The sequence below is a fragment of the Magnolia sinica genome, chromosome 18 (genome assembly GCF_029962835.1).
Source record: "Magnolia sinica isolate HGM2019 chromosome 18, MsV1, whole genome shotgun sequence".
In the NCBI taxonomy this organism is placed as follows: domain Eukaryota; kingdom Viridiplantae; phylum Streptophyta; class Magnoliopsida; order Magnoliales; family Magnoliaceae; genus Magnolia; species Magnolia sinica.
This window is the reverse complement of record NC_080590.1, coordinates 60,556,174-60,577,978: the sequence shown is the minus strand read 5'-3', so window position 1 is coordinate 60,577,978 and position 21,805 is coordinate 60,556,174. Positions and strand designations below refer to the sequence as shown.

The following is a 21,805-nucleotide window of genomic DNA, read 5'->3' as shown; positions in this document are numbered from 1 at the left end:
CTAGCCAAACCGCGTCCCTGTTTAATAGGGATTTTGGCTATCCACGCAACATGGAATCTAACATGGAGTTTGGGCCCATTGTGAATGTAAGTGGTTTATCCACACCGTTCATCCGTTTTTACAACTGGTTTAAAGGGTTGAGCCCAAAACTAAAGCATATCCAAAGCTCAAGTGGACCATACCACGGGAGACAATGGGAATAATGATTTCCACTGTTGAAAGCTTGTTAGGGCTCATAGTGATGTTTATTTGTCATCCAAATGTTCATAAGACCACAATAACATGGATGAAGGGAGAACACAAATTGAAGCTTGATCCAAAACTTCTGTGGCCCTCAGGAATTTTTCAATGGTGGACGTTCAATTCACACCATTTTTCGTAGTGTGGTCCTTTTAAGCTTTCGATATGCTTTATTTTTTGTCCCAAGTCCTAAAATTATATGGTAAAATGGATGAAGGAGTGGATAAAATATATAAATCACAGTGGACCCCATAGAGTTTACTTAGTACCTAGGCACAGTATTGTCGATTTGTCGAGCAACACTACTATTCCCGACCCCATTGAGATAGAGACAATGATTACGAGCCACTGTGCAACTCTATATGGGTCTAGGCAACAACCAGTCCCCATCATTGATACGTATATTTCTCAATTTTTACTTTGATACATGTATAAATGTCATGCATTCAATTTAAATATAGTTGCATTAGTTCAGTTAAACATCGCATAGCTTAGGACCCTATACAAAGGAAATTTATTATGTGCATTTATTATTATTATTATTATTTTTGAGATGTTATGATTTAAATGTGTATATTAAGGGCTTTTTTAACAATCCCCGAAGTTTCATTAAAAAATTCACCCATTTTCCCAATGTTTTCCCATGTTTCCCAAAAAGTGTGATAAATTATGCGATACAAACAATATATCCCGTGGGATAACCGATACGTATCTGTATACCAAGGGTGCGATACATAGCGTGATACCAATATTTCAAACACTGGTTGGAACAACAGGGCCTGGACGCAAGGAAAAAGGATCCAGGTAAAAGATATTTGTCAAAGGTCCATGCCTTAGCTATCTCACTACAGGGGACTAAACTTCAGTTTGCTGATCTGAAGCCACCGGATTAAATTTGAGGAATTAAAAAAAAAAAAAAAAAAAAAAAAAGGACTGGGTGGCTCAGGACACGGTTGGCACAGTCGTAGGAATTATTGTGGCTTGAAACACTTAGGTGATGGGCTAGGGAGGATTAGTGGTGTGGATCGTTCTCTCCTTCTGTTGTTTAAAGGCATATGCCTTTGGGCTTTCAGTAGCTGTTTTTCGCAGTTTATGCGTCAAGAGCTGCAACAACCCAACGAACTCATCAGTCTCTTTGTTCGTCATATTCCTACAGCAAAGAGGGTTCAATCACATGGCCTCTACATATAGAGAAGCAATCCGCCACCATGATCAAGTGATTTGGAGCAAGAGAAGCCCTATAGGGAAAAGATCTTGAAGCGTGGAGTTATTGCACCAAACATACACCCAAAACCAAACGTAATGTAAGTCAAACTACAAGGCAGAAAACATCTTTTACCTGCACAAAGAAAATATCTTCTGTAAGCATGTCAAAGAAAATCTGCTACAGTGTGAAGGCATTAGTCCAACAGTCTCAACAGGTAAACAGCTTGTCCGAGATGCACAACGATCAAGAGTTGAAACTAAGCGTTGCAAAATCTGCAGAAATCAAATATCATCCAAAACAAACCAGTAAAAAGCCAATCCTTGGATCTACCATGAAATCATTTAAGGTAAAATAGCTTTGAGTTGGTAAGAAGATTACATCAATAGGAGCATCAATTTGCTTCTTGAGAATATTATCACCTAGAACATTCAAAACAGTCATCTCAAGAAGCTCATCGGCCTTGAGTGCAGCAGGTGAGAGAGCATCAGAAGGAAGAGCGCGCCCGCAAGAACCCATGAGGAATATTTCATAAACATCTGCAACTTCTTTCCACATCCGTGTTCTGGCAGGTGGATCTATTCCTTGATCCATGTTTAGTCTACTCACGTCATCAACCAGGACACAGTTGAAGCCTTCAACAGCTAATCTCCAGAGTGCACCGTCTGGATTGTCTCTTCGTGTACTCATACACCTTCACATCAAAATATTTACTCTAGTTATAGAAGCCTAATAAAGATGCAACATTCCAGCAAGCCCAGATTGCTGGTTGAGAATTTTGGCACAAAGTCAATAAATTCAAAACTAAGAATAGAAATAAACTTCAGCTTTTGACATAAATGACAATGAAAACCTAACTATGGTATCTCTCATTCCATACAAAAAAAGAACTGTACATTGCTTTCGTTGTTTGTTTCTCAACAAGATTTCCAAGAAATTTAGGATCTATTTTCAAATTTGTTGTTTGGCAAAACAAAAAATTTCCTGAGAAAAAAAATCATGTGCCAAATTAGCACATGTGGCACATGTAGGATGCTTGAAGATGGATAGAGGCACATGTGGCGCATGTTGGATGCTTGAAGATGAATAGAGGAACATGTAGTATACGTGGCATATGTGGCACTCGATACATGTGAGGTGTGATCAATGTTCGAAGTATTGGTATCGCTACAAGTTTCACTAGCCAGGGATACAGAAACCACATTGATATCCCCAATTTCCAGAAATGCAGGGAAACATTGGGGATATATGAGGAAAACAATAGAATTTTTCAGTAGAACTTCAGGAGATGCTAAAATACACATATTTGAATATTTTAGGAATACAAAAAAAATGCAAAAAAGAATGCTTTCATAATAAATTTCCATTTTATGGGGCCTAAAACTATATGCTATCGTAAGAAATTAGTCCAATAGTAACACAACAATTACTTAAATCCCATTAGACCAATTAATAAGCAAACAAACATGCATAATGCATTCATATATTATATATCTATGCATAAATAAAAATATAAACACAATAAACATGCATGATGAACCAACCATCCAACCATCCATCCACTTATCTCATCTATCCATCCACCCATCTATCCATCCATCCATCTATTTATCCCATCTATCCATCCACCCATCCATCCAAACATTTTTTAATAAACAGATTTTTTTGTGATATCAATACATCGAGATATTATAGAAATATAGCCAGTACAATGGCAATACAAGAGACACCTGAAATTTACATAGTAAAAAATATTGGCAATACATTGGAGATATAAGTGACACCAAGAATTTACAAAGTTGAAAATATTGGCGATACATTGGCAAGACTTAATAGTATATTGCCGATACCTGGAATTTTTTATACTACCAGTGTTATCGGTACAGCCGAGTTGAAGATATGGATAATATTGGGGATATTTAAAGTGTGATGCAAGCCCATGGCCCATCCAGGTCCAAGTTAGGGCCCAACCCACTTAGGACCATCTAGGCCACTGTCGGACTCGGCAAGATTTGGGCCCGTAGCCTACCGTAGAGCCCAACATGTGCTAATTTTTGGATTGATTATTTACAGATTTGAGGGCCTAAATCAATGGTTGCAAGTTACTACTTTTCAGAGATAAGGGGGGACTATTTAAGGACAAGTATTACCATTGCAATCCACGGTAACATTTGATGAAAAAAATTAAGTTTCTATGGATTTTTCATCACCTTCAAGTTCTGGTGCATCTTTATTACGAATCGAGATTTCTCCCAAAATCTAAACTTTTATTCTATAAAAACCAAGAGTGATCAGAAACTTTTCAATTTTTGCTATTTATAGATGTTTCTCTAGTATCAGGGATATTATGACTGATATTGGGGATAATCATCGATGATATAGCCAATAACACGAACCTTTTGTAAGGGATTCTTCTTAAAGTATTGCTGATATCGATAACATAGCCAAGTATCACTGGTATTACCAAAAATATCAACGATATTGGAAATTTTTGTACTTCTAGCAGTTTCAGTAGTGCTGACTAGCGACAAGGTACTACGTATCGGTAATGGTGGCCATAATGGTCACCACCATTACCAATATGGGTATCGGTCATCAATGTTTTAAAAATCAACGATATCGGCCAATATATCTTGTATTACGCTTGTTCGATACAAAACGCACAGGTAGTGTCAATATATCCGACATGTTCGATTCGGTGAGAATTTTCAATTTCCGATCTCTCTCTCTCTCTCTCTCTCTCTCTCTCTCTCTCTCTCTTTTGAAATTATGTTAAATCAATGTCAAATGGTTATAAATCCATTGGTTCTTCATGTTTTGCATGAAAATCATGGAGTTAGAACTTTGATTTCGATATCTATTGGTTCTTCATGTTCTCCATGTTTTTTTCAAAATTTTCCATCAACCAACTGTCAATTGACACTAATTTCGAAGTATTTAGGAGAATTTGATGAAATGATCATCACATACACTCTAATTTCAAAATTTGAGTGTAGGTGGTCCGATTTGGGGAAAATTGGTGAAAATCCGAAAAGTCCCAAATTTCTCCCAAATTGCTTGCGACGTTGTACTTCAAACATGAAATCAAGCATGTTTGAGGGCTGATCTACTGATTTGTAAAGTGCTTGTCAATTTTTGAAAAATAAAAATCATTTTTAATTAAAAATTAATAAAAAAAATTAAAATATTATTTTTTTCCGAAAATTTTCTTCACCCAACTGTCAGTTGAGACTAATTTCGAAGTATTTAGAAGTGTTTCATGAAATGATCATCACATACATTCTAAATGTTATGTATTCAATTTGAATTTAGATGCATTAGTTTAGTGAGACAACGCATAGCTTGGGACACTATGCAAAGGAAACCTATTATGTGCACTTCTTTTTTGCGATGTTATGATTTAAAAGTGTGTATTAAGGTCCATTTTAACAATCCCTGAAGTTTCGTTGAAAAATTTAACCATTCACCCAATATTTCCATGTTTCCCAAAAAGTGCGATAAATTAACCAATACAAACAATATATGTCATGCGATAACCGATACGTATATGTATCCCAAGGATGCGATACATAATGGGATACCGATATTTTGAACACTGTCAGTCGTAATGGCCGATATGGGGGCGTAACGACCATTACGACCCTCGTAACGATTCATTTTTTTTTTTTTTTAAACGTAAAAACTTCAGGAAAATATATGAAAATCTTGAATAATGTAAATATTCCAAGTTTGTATTCATTTTTTATTTTGACTATGTTTATGGTAGCATAATGGTCCACTCTTTAGTGAGAGTGTTGTATTTGGTTGTCTGGTGAATTTATGAACATGGTTATGAGTCTCTAATGTTTACACATCACATTCAAGCATTACAATTAAAAATTGGAAAAAATGCATATATACCACTTTTTTCGATTGTTTGAAAAAATAGCCCTCAGAGCTTCTATTCATCCAAATCTCTTCAATCTACCATTTTAATCCTAAAAACTAGAGCACTGAGTGGCTGAAATCTAATATATAATCATGTAGGAAAGTTTTTGGAATGAGAAAAGTGAAAAAAGTGGATTTACAAAGAAGAAAGTAGTGGTTGGTTTTCGACTATTACGGGTAATGTCGTTATGCCCCATAATGTTTGATACAGTCCCAAAAAAAAAACCAACTGCCCCATTTTACTCTCGTATCGTGTAACAATCACGGCCATTGCCTATACGTATCGGTCTTTATGGCCATATCATAATAAATACGGAACATCTTGACTGGCAATGCTGATAATATCAACAATATTATCATTAATATTGCTGATGATTGGAACACTAGGTGTAATATAAGAAATACATTGTATTGGTCGATATTATTAATAATATCAATAATATCATGAAATATATACTATAGGTCTTTGAAATAAATATATTGTATCAATAAATGTGACAATATTGCTGATATTATTGATAATATCAATGATTCCATTGTTTTTACCTATATGCACTGAATTATTGCCTCATTTCCTAAAAACTAGTGCATCAAAATCATATCTATTGAATAAGTAATTTTATAGGGCAACAAGTAATTTGGGCCCTATATAGTGGAAACCTGTATACTGTTTTTTGTAATTTCTTTGAGTCCTAATTTTGTAATCACGTGTCTTTTAATATCTCCTGAAGTTTCATTGAAAAATTCCCCCTATTTACTAATGTTTCCTCGATGTGTTCCCCTCGAACCACGATATATTCCCCTATGGGCCTGTTTGGCCGGGTGGATTGGAAGGGATTGGATGGTATTGGAAGGGATTGGAAGTTAAATCTCGGGATTGGATGGTATTGGAAGGGATTGGAAGTTAAATCTCGGGATTGGCCGGGCGTGCCAAACAAATTGAGTGATCTGATCCCAGGATATAGCAATCCCATGGATCTTAAGACAATCCATTGACAACACCATCAATACCTTTAAATCCCATCCAATCCACCCTAATCCGTTCAAATTTGCCTGGGACGTGTTTGGTTCGAGGGATTGGAAGGGATGGGAAGGTTCAATCCCAAGATTGGCTGGGCATGCCAAACAGACTTGATATAGTAATCCCGGGATATAGCAATACCATGGATCTTAAGACAATCCACTGACAACACCATCATTACCTTGAAATCCATGCCATCCACCCTAATACCATTCAAGCCCTTCCAATCCACCCGGCCAAACGGGCCCTATATCTACTATATTATCAACAATATTCATACATGTTTCTGTATCCCCGACCATTGATACAATGAAAACAATATTTTGAACACTGTGAACATCAACTGATGTAAGAATCAAAGTGACCCAATTACATGGACCTCACTATCAATATCAATTACCAGAAAACAATCTCAGGTCTTTAATACATGTAATACTAATGATAATGATATTTTGAACACTAAAGATCAGTTGGTGTGAAAATCGGGACGATCCAATTAGGTGGGCTTCACTATCAATATAAATTACTGGAAACAATCACATCCACTTTAGAGGTATGGTGAAAGATTAGGATCATCATCAATATGTCGGGTCAAAGAGCGAAAAGGCTAGATGCTCAACCGATGAGCCCCAACCGAACGAATGCAAATAATAATAATAATAATAATAATAAATAAATAAATAAATATGAAAGTATATAATCCTCATAGCCACAGGTCTCACCCCATCTCCACTGAATCTGTTCTCTAGAGTACCCTAAAAAGGGAACCTTTCCTCTCTTCAGCCATTTCAAGATTATATCATAAAATGACATTTGTAATGCAACAATTCCAATTGATGTCTTTTTAACAAAGAGACAAAATCTGTTACACTTCTTTGGTATCCCTCTTTTACAAGAAAATTGTTGAGCTTATCGAGCCACTTGAAAAACATATGAGTGTGCTAGTGCACAACTTCAAAACGATTATGATATCTATAAAAAGGATTCAGCGCACAATGCCTTTCCATCCAACAAACTAAAAAAATAAACATTTGAGAGTGCTAGCACCATAATTTTATAGTCGTTCTAAAGCTGAAAAAATGGCCTATCTACTAAAGTCAAAGGTCCCTTCTTTATTATAGGGTTATTCCATCAATTTCACTTTCAGTGGAGTTATTCCGTCAGAGGCTTGGGCCCTAAAGGGGGCCTTTTAAAAAGCGAGAAGGCTTTTCACCTCCCCTTATTTATAAAGGGTTCGTCAAAGTCCTTAGTGGTATTAAAGGCCTGTTAGAGTCCACCAATTTGCTTGCTAGCTCCCCCACTACTAATAGGTCCTGAATTGGCTAGCGGGCTTTTTTGAACTCCTTCAGACTACCCTTTTGAAGGTTTCTCACTTCCTCCTAAGGGGAACAATAGCTAAGGCACTAATAGTAGCAACGACAAATACCATTCCTACCGTCTCCTAAAGGCTGGTCTAGCAATATATAGTTGCTTCAAAACGAGATAGGCAATCTACATGGGCACATTATGCATGTTTGAATGGATACATAGATGGATGCATGTATCCATGATATATGTGTGTATTATATGTTCATCTCTCTTTTTAACGTATGTGTTTGCTAGCATTATCGAATGCCATGGCAAAATCAAGTATCCCTCATCTCATTTTTTATTTGTTATACTACCCCTAGGTATATAACTAGTTATAGACACAACACGTGCATGCATGCACGCACACACATGCACCAAAAAAAAAGTTAGTTATAAATGACAAAATCATGCAACTATTTGCATGCGGCAATGTGTAGCGCAGGCATGCACAAACAGTATATTCCAATAGGGTTAACTATATGGCAAGATGCCATCACACCCTCCCATGAAGTGTGCCCCCAAATGTTAGGCCCAAAGCCTAAAATCAGCTTGATCCAAAACTTAGGTGGGAACAAAACAAGAAACAATGGGGCCCAAAGAAAGAAGAACGCCAACAAAGAAAGATCTCTATTTGTTTGTGGGACCCACCGTACTTCTATATGCCATCCAATCAACTCCTCTGATGTGTCCAACTTACCATTCAAAATATTGGAGGTATAATTGATAATATCAGAGATATTACCAATATCACCACCCTAATGATACAGATACTGCTGGAAATTTGAAAATTCTTGGTATTACTGATATTATCATGTACTGCTGTTATATCGGTGACATATTGACATGGCAATATTATCGCCACGATTCCAGCATAGAAAGTCCCTAGTGTCAGTGACATTGGCGATATTATCATCCATAGGGATATCTTACAGGAAAAAAAGCTGTAAATCCTGAAAAATCAATAAAATTTCACAAAAAGAGAAAAAAGGAAATGGTTGTTTTTGAGATTTTTTTTTTGGAGGAATGAATTTAGGGTGTATTTCTGCCAGTCATCTTCGGTTTTTGTGATTCAAGACTCGGATTTGGGGGAGATCTGACACTCGAAAGCAGAAGTAGGTCGAATGTTCCAAGGTCAGAAAATTTACCTTAGTTTTTTTGTGTTGCTTATCTTTAGTTACTTGCATTGTATGGTATTTGAATGATATGAACTCATTTTGGTTACTGTTGCATTGGTTTTTTACAATAGCAAATAGTATATACCCCTATTAAATGAAAACTTATTATGTGTGGCTGTTTTCTGCAATACGTTTATTCCTAAATATGTAAACATGTGTCTTATAACATCTAAAGTTCTATTGAAAAATTCCACCTTTTTCTCCATGCATCCCCAATGTTTCCCTCAGTCAGCATTTTTTTCTTGGTATTGGCTATAATATTGACAATTTTGATACTTGTTTCCATATGCCCGGTCACCAATACATGTAACGATAGTGGTACTTTGAACATTGGTCCCACTGGGATTAAGGGCACCTGAGGAATCAGGCCATTCCAAAGCTTAGGCCAATGCATATAATTTTAAAGGTTTTGGGCTTTATTTATGTTGTTCCCTATACTGCATCCCACCTTAGTTTATGATCAGTTTGATTTTGGTTCTATGGTAAATACAAGGTGATGCAAGACCAATGCATGAACTAAGTAACATGTGAGATGAAATAACCGAATTAAGATATTTAACAAAAAAAACACACATCGCTATATTCATCACAAATATCATGAAAATCAAAAGAAAATCATGCATAATCCTGACCTAAGCTACCAACATCGTAACACAAGATCATTAAAATAAATTTAAAACAAAAAAAAAAAAAAAAAAAACTAGGATTTAATGGATGTAAGGTCATCCAATTAGCATAGGGTATAGTATATTTCAAAAAAGGAAACCTAATACAACCAAGGGTGAAAATTAGGGTTTGGATAATTTTGGGAAAGTAGGAAAATTAAAAATTTTAAGTTTAGGGTTAGGGTTTCGGGGATGGAAGAAAAGGGTTTTGATATAATGATGGTGGGAAGCCAAAAGAGGCGGGTGGGATTTACACATGTGGCCGTACGGTCACACGTGTGGCGTGGGAGGATAGGTTAGGTTAGGATTTGGATTGTGGGTGGGTATGGGAAAGTTGGGTTTGAGAGAAGACAAATATTTGGGATGAAAGAATTAAGAATCTGAAGAAAATACTTGGATGGGGAAGAAAAGAGAAGGTGTGGGGATAGATGGAGACCTCACACCTCCGTTGATGAAGATTAGCCTCGCACCAATCTTCCTTCCAAATTACATGGAAGCATCTTCAAATCGTATGACAATGGGAGAAGAAAGCAAGAGGTTTTTTTTTTTTAATCACAAAATTCAATGGGAGAGAGGTCACACGCCCCCCTCGAAGTTTCAAAAATTACAAAACTCCCCATAGCCATATTTTAAATAAAATCAACTAAAACACTCATAATGTGTCCAAATATAAAATAATAAAAAACTAAATCTTAAAATATGATAAAGTCTAAAATTGATGTGGACAATCAACGATCAATAACCAGATCATGTGATCCATGCGATCCAACGGCCCGATCATCGCGTTGCTCCGATCCAACGGTCTATATCACTCCATAAAGCAGCCCATGTGCATCTTCCCAGTATGGGGTCTTCTAGATGCTCGCAAATGCACATGGGGTCTTTAGTACGATCACAGGTACTCGCCTAGCCATAGGGAAATCAACGCGGCCCACCTCCTCCTATAATACGTACGTAAGGGTGTACGTGACGTGATGTCCTCATCGACTCTCCTCGGCTGAGAAGAGATCGCCTCTGGTAGACTAAAACTCCTGTACTGCTATAAAATGTCTGGATCTAAATGTTATAGCTCGTCCTCTGTAATCCACGTACTGTCAGAGATCAGCCTGTGCTTCCAGCTGACATGGAATTTCTAAAATCCTCCATGTCAAGTGGAAACTGTTTGTGTATCCAGTATGTCTTCTATCTGTCGCTTCGAGTAGACAAGGAAGGTAAATGTAGTAATGGCTCGGATGATTGGTCAGGTAAGGGCTATGGATTTGGAACTAGGTCTTGGTCTGTGGGAGGGTCTGTGGATGGATGAAAAGGTGAAGTAGCAGGACCTTTGTATTATACTAGATCTTCCACATTAAAAGTAGAACTAATTCCCATGGTAGGTGGAAGGTCTACTACATATGCATTAGGACCCAGTTTCTGCATTATTTTGTATGGTTCTGCGCAACGCGCTTGTAACTTTTTAATAGCCCCATGTGGGAACCGTTCAGGCCACATGCGAACCATGACATAATCTCCTACTTGGAATTCATGAAACATGCGATGAGAATCAGCAAACGTTTTGTATTTTTCATTACTTAACATTAATTTGCTTCCTGACCTCACTGTGCAACTCATGTATGTGACGCGCAAACTCATGTGCAGACTCAGATGGCCAATGGGATATAGACATAGATATGAGATATATAGGTTTCCTAGGTTTGTAGCCATGCACAACCTCAAATGGACTCATGCCTATGGACCTGTTGATGGAACTATTGTATGCTAACTCGACTATAGGCAAAACAGTATCCTAAGTTCGGATGTGATCACCCACAAGACATCTAAGCAGATTTCCAAGACTCATATTAACAACTTCAGTTTGACTGTCTGTTTGAGGGTGATAGGCAGATGAAAATTGAAGCCTTGTCCCCATCATGCGCCATAATGTCTTCCAAAAATAGCTCGTAAAGCATACATCACGATCAGACACTATGGTCTTAGGTAAACCATGTAAACGCACTACCTCCCTAAAGAAAAGCTTAGCCACATTGGAGGCATCTAACGTTTTCGAGCACGAAATGAAATGGGCCATTTTCGAAAAATAGTCCACAACCACAAATACGGAATCGTGTTTCTTGATAGTTTTCGATAAGCCTAACACGAAATCCATACTAATATCCTGGCACGGAGCATGGGGTATTGACAAAGGCGTATACGATCCTGTATTTTGCTTCCTCTGCTTTGTCAGTTGACAAGTCCTGCACTGCCCAACAATCTTGGCTATATCTTGCTTGAGACTTGGCCAATAAAATCTATCCTCCACAAGGACAATGGTTCTGTCCCTTCCCAAATGATCAACTACTCCGCCTTCACAAAGTTCTCAAACTAGGAAATCACGAAGGGAGGTACGAGGAATGCAGAGTCTGTCACCTTTAAATAGGAACTCATCGATGATGACAAAACCGTGACTGTTGATCGACTGACCATCTCGCAGTGACGCATACAATTCACCAAAGTCTAGGCATGTAGGATACTCTTCTCTCAGCCGATTAAACCTAGTCACTTCCACTTTGATACTTTGGAGTAACGCCACACAACGACTAAGGGCATCAGCAGGTTTGTTCTCGACCCCATCCTTTGTTTAACAACGAAAGAGTATACTTGAAGAAATTGGACCCATTTAGCATGCCTAGGGTTTAGTTTCTTATGGGAACTGAGGTAACGTAAGGCCTAGTGGTCAAAGAACAAGACATTCTTGCGGTAATAAATAATGCTGTTAATGGCGCAAGGATTGAACGACCGCATAGAACTCTTTGTCATAGATGGAATATTGTTGTTTTGACTCATTCAACTTCTCACTAAAATAAGCAATGGGGTGCCCTTCCTGACTGAGCACGCCACCTATACCTACCCTAAATGCATCACATGCGACCTCAAAGACTTTAGAAAAGTCTGGAAGGCGCATGACAAGGGTTTTGCTCATCTTGCACTTAATTTCCTTAAAAGCTTTAGAGGCAGCTTTAGTCCATACAAACATCCCTTTCTTGATGCAATCCGTGATGGGAGCCATAATGGAGCTAAATCCTCTAATGAACTGCCTATAAAAAGTTGTCAAGCCATTAAAAATTCGCACCTCATGAATATTGCGCGGTTCAAGCCATTCAACTATGGCACGGACTTTCTTGGGGTCCGCTCTCATGCCCCTAGATGATACAATGAACCCTAAGAAGATAACGCTCTTTGACATAAATGTAAACTTCTTAAGGTTAGCGTATAGCTTTTCAGTTCTGAGGACCCCGCAAACTTGCCTCGGATGGTGGAGGTGTTGTTCCTTTGATGTGCTATAGATAAGAATGTCATCAAAATACACCACAGGGAGCTTACCCATAAAGGGTCTCGACATCTAGTTCATCACTATTGTAAATGTGCTCGGGGTGTTAGTCAAGCCAAAGGGTATGACTAGTCACTCGTATAGCCTATCCTTCGTCCTGAAGGTTGTCTTCCACTCATCTCCCGAGCGTATACGTATTTGGTGATACTCGCTCTTGAGGTCAATCTTTGAAAAGATCGTGGCACCTGCCATCATGTCTAACATATCATCAAGACGCAATATGGGAAACTGGTACTTGACCGTGATTTTATTGATGGTTCGACTGTCCACACACATGCGTCACGTGCCATCTTTCTTGGGCGTGAGAAGCGTTGACACAGCACACGAACTCATGCTCTCTTGAATGAAACCCTTTCTGAGGAGCTCATCTACTTGCCTCTTCAACTCTTCATGCTCCGTAGGATTCATTCGATAATGAGGAAAGCTTGGTAGAGTCAAACCAAGGACAAGATCAATGGCATGTTGGATGTTCCTCATGGGTGGAAGCTCATCTGGTAAGTCCTTTGAAAATATATCGTGAAACTCATCCATAATTGGCTTCACCTCAGGGGGTCCCTCTACACTAACCTCGGGTGTAATTTCTCTTGGCACTAAGGTGTAAACCATCGAATCCACCGTAGTCTCTCTCAAACTCCTTGGCATTGATTACATGGAAAGACTTAGGTTGGGATTTCCTCGTATCCCTTGGGTTACCCGACTTCCCCTCAATTTTCTTCTCCGCATCGTTTTTTGGTGGGAGACGAACTAGAGATAATTTTTTGCCTCGATGGATGAATGAACATACATTTGAGCGGCCATATATCGTCACATCGTGGTCAAGCCGTCCCAAAATGATGTGTCCATCATCCATAGGTAAGATGTCGCACCACAGCGAATCTGAATAAGATCCAAAATTAACAGGCACGAGACATCGTTGGGTAACAAGGATGAAAGATGCATTCACCCATGACACTCTATAAAGCTGAGGGTGCGATTCAGGTTTCAACCCCAAACGGGACAAAGTGCTAGTGGAGACCACATTGATACAACTGCCACTATTGAAGATCACCTTGCAATTCTTCTCTCCACATTTTGCATAGGTGTAAAATATCGTAGTCCGACGTCAATTATCATTCTTCTTAGCATTGGTCAAGGTGCACCTGACTACTGCATGTGATGTGGTCTCTTCTCCTACTTCTTCATCACTAGCATCCCCTTTCCTTTGACATCTCGAGGGTTGGGTTGGGACCCAATTTGGGGCCTAGACTGACTCCCCATGTTAGGCTTAGCCCCTTGAGAGTAAGTCTTGACACTTGGATCCCGAGAGTCATAACGCTTACCAACTGGTGTCTTGAGGTAGTGTTCAATGTCTTGCACCACTTGGTACATGTGCTCCAATGTACCAACGTCACAAGAGTAAAATTCTTGTTGCATCTCAAATCAGAGGCCCATCTTGAATCTGGACAATGTAACCACCGGGTCCTCAATGTCACATCGCATCATGTACTCCTCAAACCTAGCGATGCAATATAAAACGGTCATGGATCCCTGGCGCAAAGTTTGCCACTGGTCTAGGAGCCTCTAACGATAGAAAGAGGGAGATACTTTTATTTAAGGACCTCTTTCATCCCGGCCCAATGCACAACGGTGGGCTCTCATTTCCTTTCAATTTTACACTCCATGTTGGTCCAAAAAAGTTTGGCTTGGCCCACCAACTTTGTCTTGGCAAATCCAATTCAACAAGCATCAGACATATCATACCACTCAAAATAGCGGTTCATGTCTGCCAACCAATCAAGGAATGCTTTGGGGTCCAAGTGACCATCAAAACTAGGGGCGTCAACTTTCACACCTTACATGACTTGTGCATCTGAATCATAATGGTCATAACGCTACTCACGTGGTGGTGGCACGTGTGCTCAACCATGGTCAATGCCTTGGCCACGATCATACTCACGCCTATCAACTTGATTTCCAGCCTGAGATTGAACGTCCTCCCCAATGTTTGGGTTTACTTTTAAGGAGGACTCAAGTTGATTGACGCGGGCATTGGTCGCGATTAATTGGGTGGCAGTGGTTCTATTGTGCGCTTCAATAGTCATCAGACGATTGTTGATAGCGTAAAGGGCCTCGGCAATCTGTTCTAGATTCATAATCGGATGTAGACCAAAACCACATCCTAAACGAGTGGGCATACACAAGGACACTCTAAAGGAAAATTCAGCAAGATAGTAATGTGATGACAATGATAGTACTAACCAAGAGATCACGCTAGACACACTAATCAGAAAATTTAGCAAGTCGCTTTCCTCAAATCTTATGTTGAAAATTCAGCAAGATAGTAATCCGAGGGCACCAAATTGAAAATTCAGCACGGGTGTTATCCGAAAATTACAAGCTGAAAATTCAGCAATTAACCATTTGCTCTAAAAGCTCGAATTGTTAAGAGCATGGCGAATCAATCCCTTTATCTCATAGCCCAGGCCCCACATCTCATGGGTTAGGACCTAGACCGAACCCCCCTTGTGGGCCCCGAATCACGTGGGTACCGCCTCACACGGGTGGGGCCCACCTCACACGAGCTGCCCACCCCGAGTATGCCCCTGCATCCCACAGGTAATCCCACTCGAGCCCGGTGTGAAAATGCCCCTACATTACAAGGGGGTGCAACTAATGAACAGAGTGGATGTCAAGCACATTGCAGAGGGCTCCACAAGAGCTTGAATTAACCTTGAAAGTACAGTAAAATAGACCATATCAATGTGTGTATGTGTTTGTGAGAAACGATTCAATGTTGTTAGAGAACTCTTATCAGCCTGATTTTGGGTTCTATGGTGACTACAAGGGGGTGCAACTACGAGACAATGGATGTCAAGCACATTGCAGTGGGCTCCACAGGAGCTCGAATTTACCTTGTAGGTACAGTACAATAGACCCTATAAACATGTGTATGCGTTTGTGAGAAATGATCCAATGTTGTTAAAGAACTCTTTTTAGTTATAGAGCTCCCAGTTGCATCAGAGTGCTTAGACAGTCAAGTTGTTTTATTTGGACTGTCCATTAGGTACACACACTTCATGGCTACTTTTATAGTTCTTAAAAGTCATGCTATATCAAGCAATCCTAACCTTCCCTTTGTCAGAAAATAGGTTGCTATAAATAAGAGGCCAACTTATGGATGGATTTTAGCATGCTTATCATGATAATTATTTCTTTATTTTTTAAAAAAAAAAAAAATCATTTTTTACACACACCACATGGGTACTTGAACCCATGACCTCAGTGTTGAAACACATTGTGTCTACCACTGAGCCAAGATTAGGGACCCCTGCTATATCATGAGACTGTTTGCAGTCAGCCCAACATTAAATTAAGAAATCGGTGCCCATTTTTGCCAACAAATCTACAAAGATTTTCTTTTATTTTTAATGCAAAACCCAAGTTGTAATGCAACATACCTTCCAAGACCTTGAATAATTTCAGGGAATACATTACACTTTTCAGAAGCAGGAGACTGTAGGAAAAGGTTCACCAGAATAGGTACAAGCTTCTCCCCAAATAAATGACTTGAGAAGTCCATTTTATCATTAGTCATGACGGACAGAGAGTAAGGAACCATAGCACCATTAGGAAAGCTGAACTTCATTGTCTCCTGAGTTTCTCTGGCCATATTTTTGGAAATCTCAACTCTGTCTGTTTCTGAAAATGAATTAATATCTCGGTGAGATGCCATTTCTACACCTTTTGGTTTATGATTTATACCACTAGATTGTTCCATATCTTCTTGTTCATCTAGAATAGTTTCTGATCCAGGGAGGTAGTGTAACAACTCCCGGAGAAGGTGGGACCACATTGAAGATATGTGCTCAGTTGGACGAAGTAGTGGTAATATCTCCAGCATTGTACGCTGCACAAGTGGAACATTTCCCTGGAGAAGCCAATTAAAACTCCATAAGAGAATTTCTTGTACAAAAAGGGTAAATGAATGCAGAACTAAAACGCTAAATGAAGGCAGAACTAATGGCCAACCCAGCATATCCTAGGGAATGAACCATTATCACAAAATTTTAGGCTGTATTTGGATGCTCAAATGAATTGAATTGTTATTAATTCAATTCAATAAAGTGGAAATGATATTTGTGGGCTACTCCCATCCCATTCAGATAGGGGACTAGCCCCCAAACAGAAATTCAGATCATTGCATACCCAAGTTGAAACACATGGCATTGCACCAAGGGATTGATAGTCATTATAGAAAAGAAGTGGTCCCACTCCCACCTCCATTTGGGTCATTTCCTGTATTGTGAATTGAATTCTTGCCAGTCCAACGCAGCAAAACAAACCCTTAGCCCAAGGTGAAATACAAATAAGAAAAGGGATGTGAGCAGTAAGTTGACACACAAAGTACGTGAAACTAATGAAAACATGGTGGGGAACAAACAATAGTTAAATCCAATCAGATAATATGCTGGTCAAAACATCCACTTACAAATTCAGTGTCCACATTATCACTCGTACTCTTGGGCTGTCTGACTGCTAAATTAACGATCTCTAGTAATTGCAGGTACATATCATTGTTAAACATTGTCTGCGCTTGCACATATAGGTTTCCTGTCAAAGTTAGCATCAATAACACATCAAATAAAAACACATGACTACAAACAGATAGACAGGATCAAGAAAATGAGGAAACATGAGATGATATCAACTGGTTCATTACCAAGACTATGCAATAACTCCTGCTTCACCTTGCTAACAGCATTACTCCTATAGTTTGGAGATCGCTTAAGTACAACGTCATAAACATCCAGCACTGATTTCAGATAAGGCATGGGCAGGTTTCCCTAGTTACCTCAAAAATGTTGGTTGTAAGATATAAGCAGGTGCACAAGAAGATAGTTTCCATGTGCAATGAGTTATAAGACCAATCAATAAGCATAGAGGACAAACAAAGTAATTTGCCTCATGTTATATTGCTGTTAAAACTACAAATACAGAAATATGGCTGAAACTCGCTAATAGTGACATCAGCTCAAGTAGGAGACAATTCGATAATTACCTTTGGGCAATGAGAAACAACAGTCGTCTGTAAACAGTTAATTGCTGCAAGAGCAACCTCTTTACTACCATTTGAAATACTATTTCTAACAAAAATAAGTAAAGATTCCCACCCTGCAAAATAGAAAGTCAAAGGATTAGAGTAGATTCCATGAAATAAAAAGTAAACAGAAATATATAAATGCCATCAACGTCAAAGGGAGGGCTCACCTGCCCAGAAATTGTTTAAACTCTGAAGAAATGGAAAAAATGAACGAAGAAGACGTGATATTCCGCCTAAAACCAATACAAGTGTCTCATCCCATTGTTTATGGGCAGTATTACGACTGCAAAACCAGACATTTACCAATCTCAATGAAAACTGATCCAGTGATGATGTTTGAATGTTTGCATTAGTGCAAGACCTCATCATCAGTATATATGATAGTTCATATACCTATGATGAATAAGCATATGAACTGCTTTTCCTCCTCGTGTTCCCAGTTCTTTCCCTTGCCATTCATCTTTGGACGAAGTTGCTGCCTACATCAGAAGTATTCACAAACAAATCAAAGAAATAACCAAAAGTTGGGATCAATAACATATTTTACAAGCATCTAAGCTTACCAAGTGATTAACACGATCTAAAATAGGAAAAACATAATTCCAAAGGCAATCTTGCCACATGCTGCTCGAAAGTTTCTGCCCATGGCTTCCGAGAGTTTGAAAAAGTGTTCGGATTGCTGAGTTCCTCACCTGAACAAAAGCACAGAAAAAGATGCATATGTGAGCATCATATGTGTCCATTGGTAGCATTGTTAAAGTCTGATCATATATATAAACAACTCATTTGAAGAATCCAGCAGCTATAAGAATTGATTTAGTAGAACATTCTTGATGTGGGAGATTTTTTAATTTATGTTATTTTCTGATAAACATGAAGAAGCACCTATCTCGGCCTTGAGATATGCTTCCACTTTCTATAACTTCCACACACCATAGGGTTTTCCCTTGCCGTAGATCATCTTTTTTGTCTTTGGATCTATGTTTCGAGTTGGGTTTTGGACAAAATAGAACATTTACATAGTTGGGCCCACCCAATGGATGGATTAGATTGCACGTGCATGTGCAATTTGACACATGCATGGTGTGAAAATGGGCCCTCTTACATGTGTCATATGTGTGGCATAGGAAACCTCAATTCGTTGCTGAATAATCAATATATATTTAAAATATATAATCGTACTATTAAATCCAACTAGACCTGACCCAAATCCAACTTGATTAAACCCAACCCGATTTTTAACCGGGTCCAAGTTGATAGACTTAAACCTGACTAGACCACATAATGGCGAAAAGAATAATCCCAATTAAATTGTCCAAATTATGGGGCCCACTTTAGATGTAACACGAACCAAAAATTATGCTTGTTTGATTATCTAACTATCGGTTTGGTGAAATTTATTGGAGGGTTGAAAATGAAAATTATCTAACAGTCCTATTTCAATAAACAAGTGTCCAGGAATCAGTGGTTGGCATTCTCTGCCCAATTTGATTTTGGGACAATAACTTAGAGACGGTAAGTTTCCCAGCTTAATTGGTTTAAATTTGACTTAACATATGCCAAGTGTACAATTTTTTTAGTACCTGCGTATCAAGTGTAATATGCATCGAGAGTATCAAATAACTCCCCCCTCCTCCCTTTTTTACTGGGTCCGTTAAGGCAAGACGTGAGCCTGACCAGATTTCTTAACGGCTCCAAAAAATGGGACCCGGACATGTTAAGAAGGGGTCAGGTCCATTGGGTACCCATTAACAGCCCTAGTGGTAGGCCCCCATTCCTTGGGCACATTTTTGGTAAATACCAAATTGATATGTGGGATGAAATTCAGATGTGACAAGTCCCTCCACTAACAGCCTAGTGCATAGCAATTTACAGTGCGATTTGACATAACCACACTTGCATTGATGATTTTGCAAAATTTGGCCAAATTGCCATTTTGAATCGGTTTGACGAACAATGTGGAGTGTGGTTTCGACACTTAAAAAGATGCATATCTCAAAATGCAAGGTGCCACCTAAAATAATTAGGGACCATTTAATCTCCTGGAAACGAGAGGTAAAGAAAAGCCTAAGGGTAAGCTCGAGCCCTTCAAGACCCTAGCAAAAGCCCTCAAGACTTACAGCTCTTTTGGTGAGATGACCTTGCCAAGTTGTCGCATGCTAAGAATATATTCGTATGTACGGTAACTGGTATGGGGTATTGGGACCAAGAGTTAAAAATAATTGTATTGTTATTTGTTACCATACTGTCAATAAGCGAAACCGATATGTATCAGACCATACACTCGAGTTTTGGTAAAAAAAAAAAAAAAAATCCCACAAAATGCATTGAAACATGCCAATGAAAACTTCTACACAATTATCTTCCTGAAATATGGAACTACATGATAGGTGAATGAAGAATTTTGGCACCAAAACCAATGCTATATGGGCAATATGTATTGGTTTCGTATGACGCTTCAATCCATCACTAGGACAGGAACAGTTAATTTATGGATATGGCTTTTGGTACACTCTGGTTCAAATGTTCTTAGTACATGTTCGAAATATCGTTGGGACATTTTCAGGTATATTCTTGGGGAATCCATGGGATGGGATGAGCGTCAAGTAATTACATATTTTCTGGTAAGAATCAAGAACATTTTATGCACATAATCATCATGTATTAACCACGATTTTCTATGCATCAATTTTGTTTGTTAAAAGTTCCATATACTCCAGCATTTCAAAGGTAAAAACCATGCACTGCGAAAGGGCCTTAAGATAAACTTTACTTTCTACTAAAATATGACACTGTGTGGGTTAAGTCATCCATTAAATTTAAAAAAAATAATAAAATAAAATAAAATAAAAAAGAAGAAGAAGAAGAAGAAGAAGAAGAAGAAGAAAGAAAAAAGAAAAAAGGACACACCCAGTGTTCGAAATATCAGTATCGCGTTACATATCGCATTCTAGGGATACAGATACGTATCGGTTATCGCATGGGATATATCGGTTGTATCGTGTAATGTATCGCTGTTGTTGGAAACATGGGGAAATTTTAGGAAATTGGTTGAATTTTTTGATGAAACTTCAGTGCTTGTTAAAAAAGACATCAATACACACTTATAAATCAAAATATTACAAAAAAACAAGTACACGTAATATGTTTTCTTTGTATGGGGTCCTAATCTATGCATTGTCTAACTAAATTGATGCAAGCATATTCAATATCTATTCATATAATTTATAAATGTAAGAAGACGTGTGGAAACACAAATGATACATTCAAAAGCAAAAGAAGAATCACTAGATTAGGTTACAGACATGTTTAATGTGATGTTTGACGATTTGTGAGAAATTGGGAAATTTTGATTTTTTTTCAATTTTTCGCAACTCGGCCCATCTCCTTCAAATCTCGAAATTGAAGCTCCCAATCCATGATTTTTCATGCAAAACATGAAAAATCATGAATTTGTAATAATTTGACACTAATTTAACATGATTTACAGAAAATAAGAGCATTGAAATTCGAAACATGTGGGATATATCGCACTACTTGTGCGTTTCATATCGCACTGGTGGGATACAAGATATATCGTGGGATATATCGGCCGATATCGTCGATATTTAAAATAGTGCACACACCCAATTCGGGAGACATACAACTCTTAAGAGAAATTGTGAAACCACAACTGAAAATTCATCCCAGCAAGGCCAAAGCGTTTCAAACTGGTGGAGGAACAGATACGTGTTCTAATAGCATAGAGGTACCAAAATGTATCAGTACTTGTTCCA

General features: G+C 38.4%; 1 protein-coding gene across 1 annotated transcript in view; it reads right to left on the bottom strand.

Annotated features, from left to right (window-relative positions):
- The window catches only part of LOC131233785 (uncharacterized), a 154,061-nt gene that overhangs the window by 27,630 nt on the left and 104,626 nt on the right, over positions 1-21,805 (bottom strand). The window contains exons 32-40 of the mRNA XM_058230575.1: positions 18,593-18,721; positions 18,423-18,508; positions 18,197-18,312; positions 17,988-18,100; positions 17,649-17,772; positions 17,418-17,539; positions 16,387-16,856; positions 1,826-2,138; positions 1,580-1,719 (exon numbers count right to left, since the gene is read on the bottom strand). Coding sequence (XP_058086558.1) covers positions 1,580-1,719; positions 1,826-2,138; positions 16,387-16,856; positions 17,418-17,539; positions 17,649-17,772; positions 17,988-18,100; positions 18,197-18,312; positions 18,423-18,508; positions 18,593-18,721 — 1,613 coding nt within the window. The remainder of the gene's footprint in view (positions 1-1,579; positions 1,720-1,825; positions 2,139-16,386; positions 16,857-17,417; positions 17,540-17,648; positions 17,773-17,987; positions 18,101-18,196; positions 18,313-18,422; positions 18,509-18,592; positions 18,722-21,805) is intronic.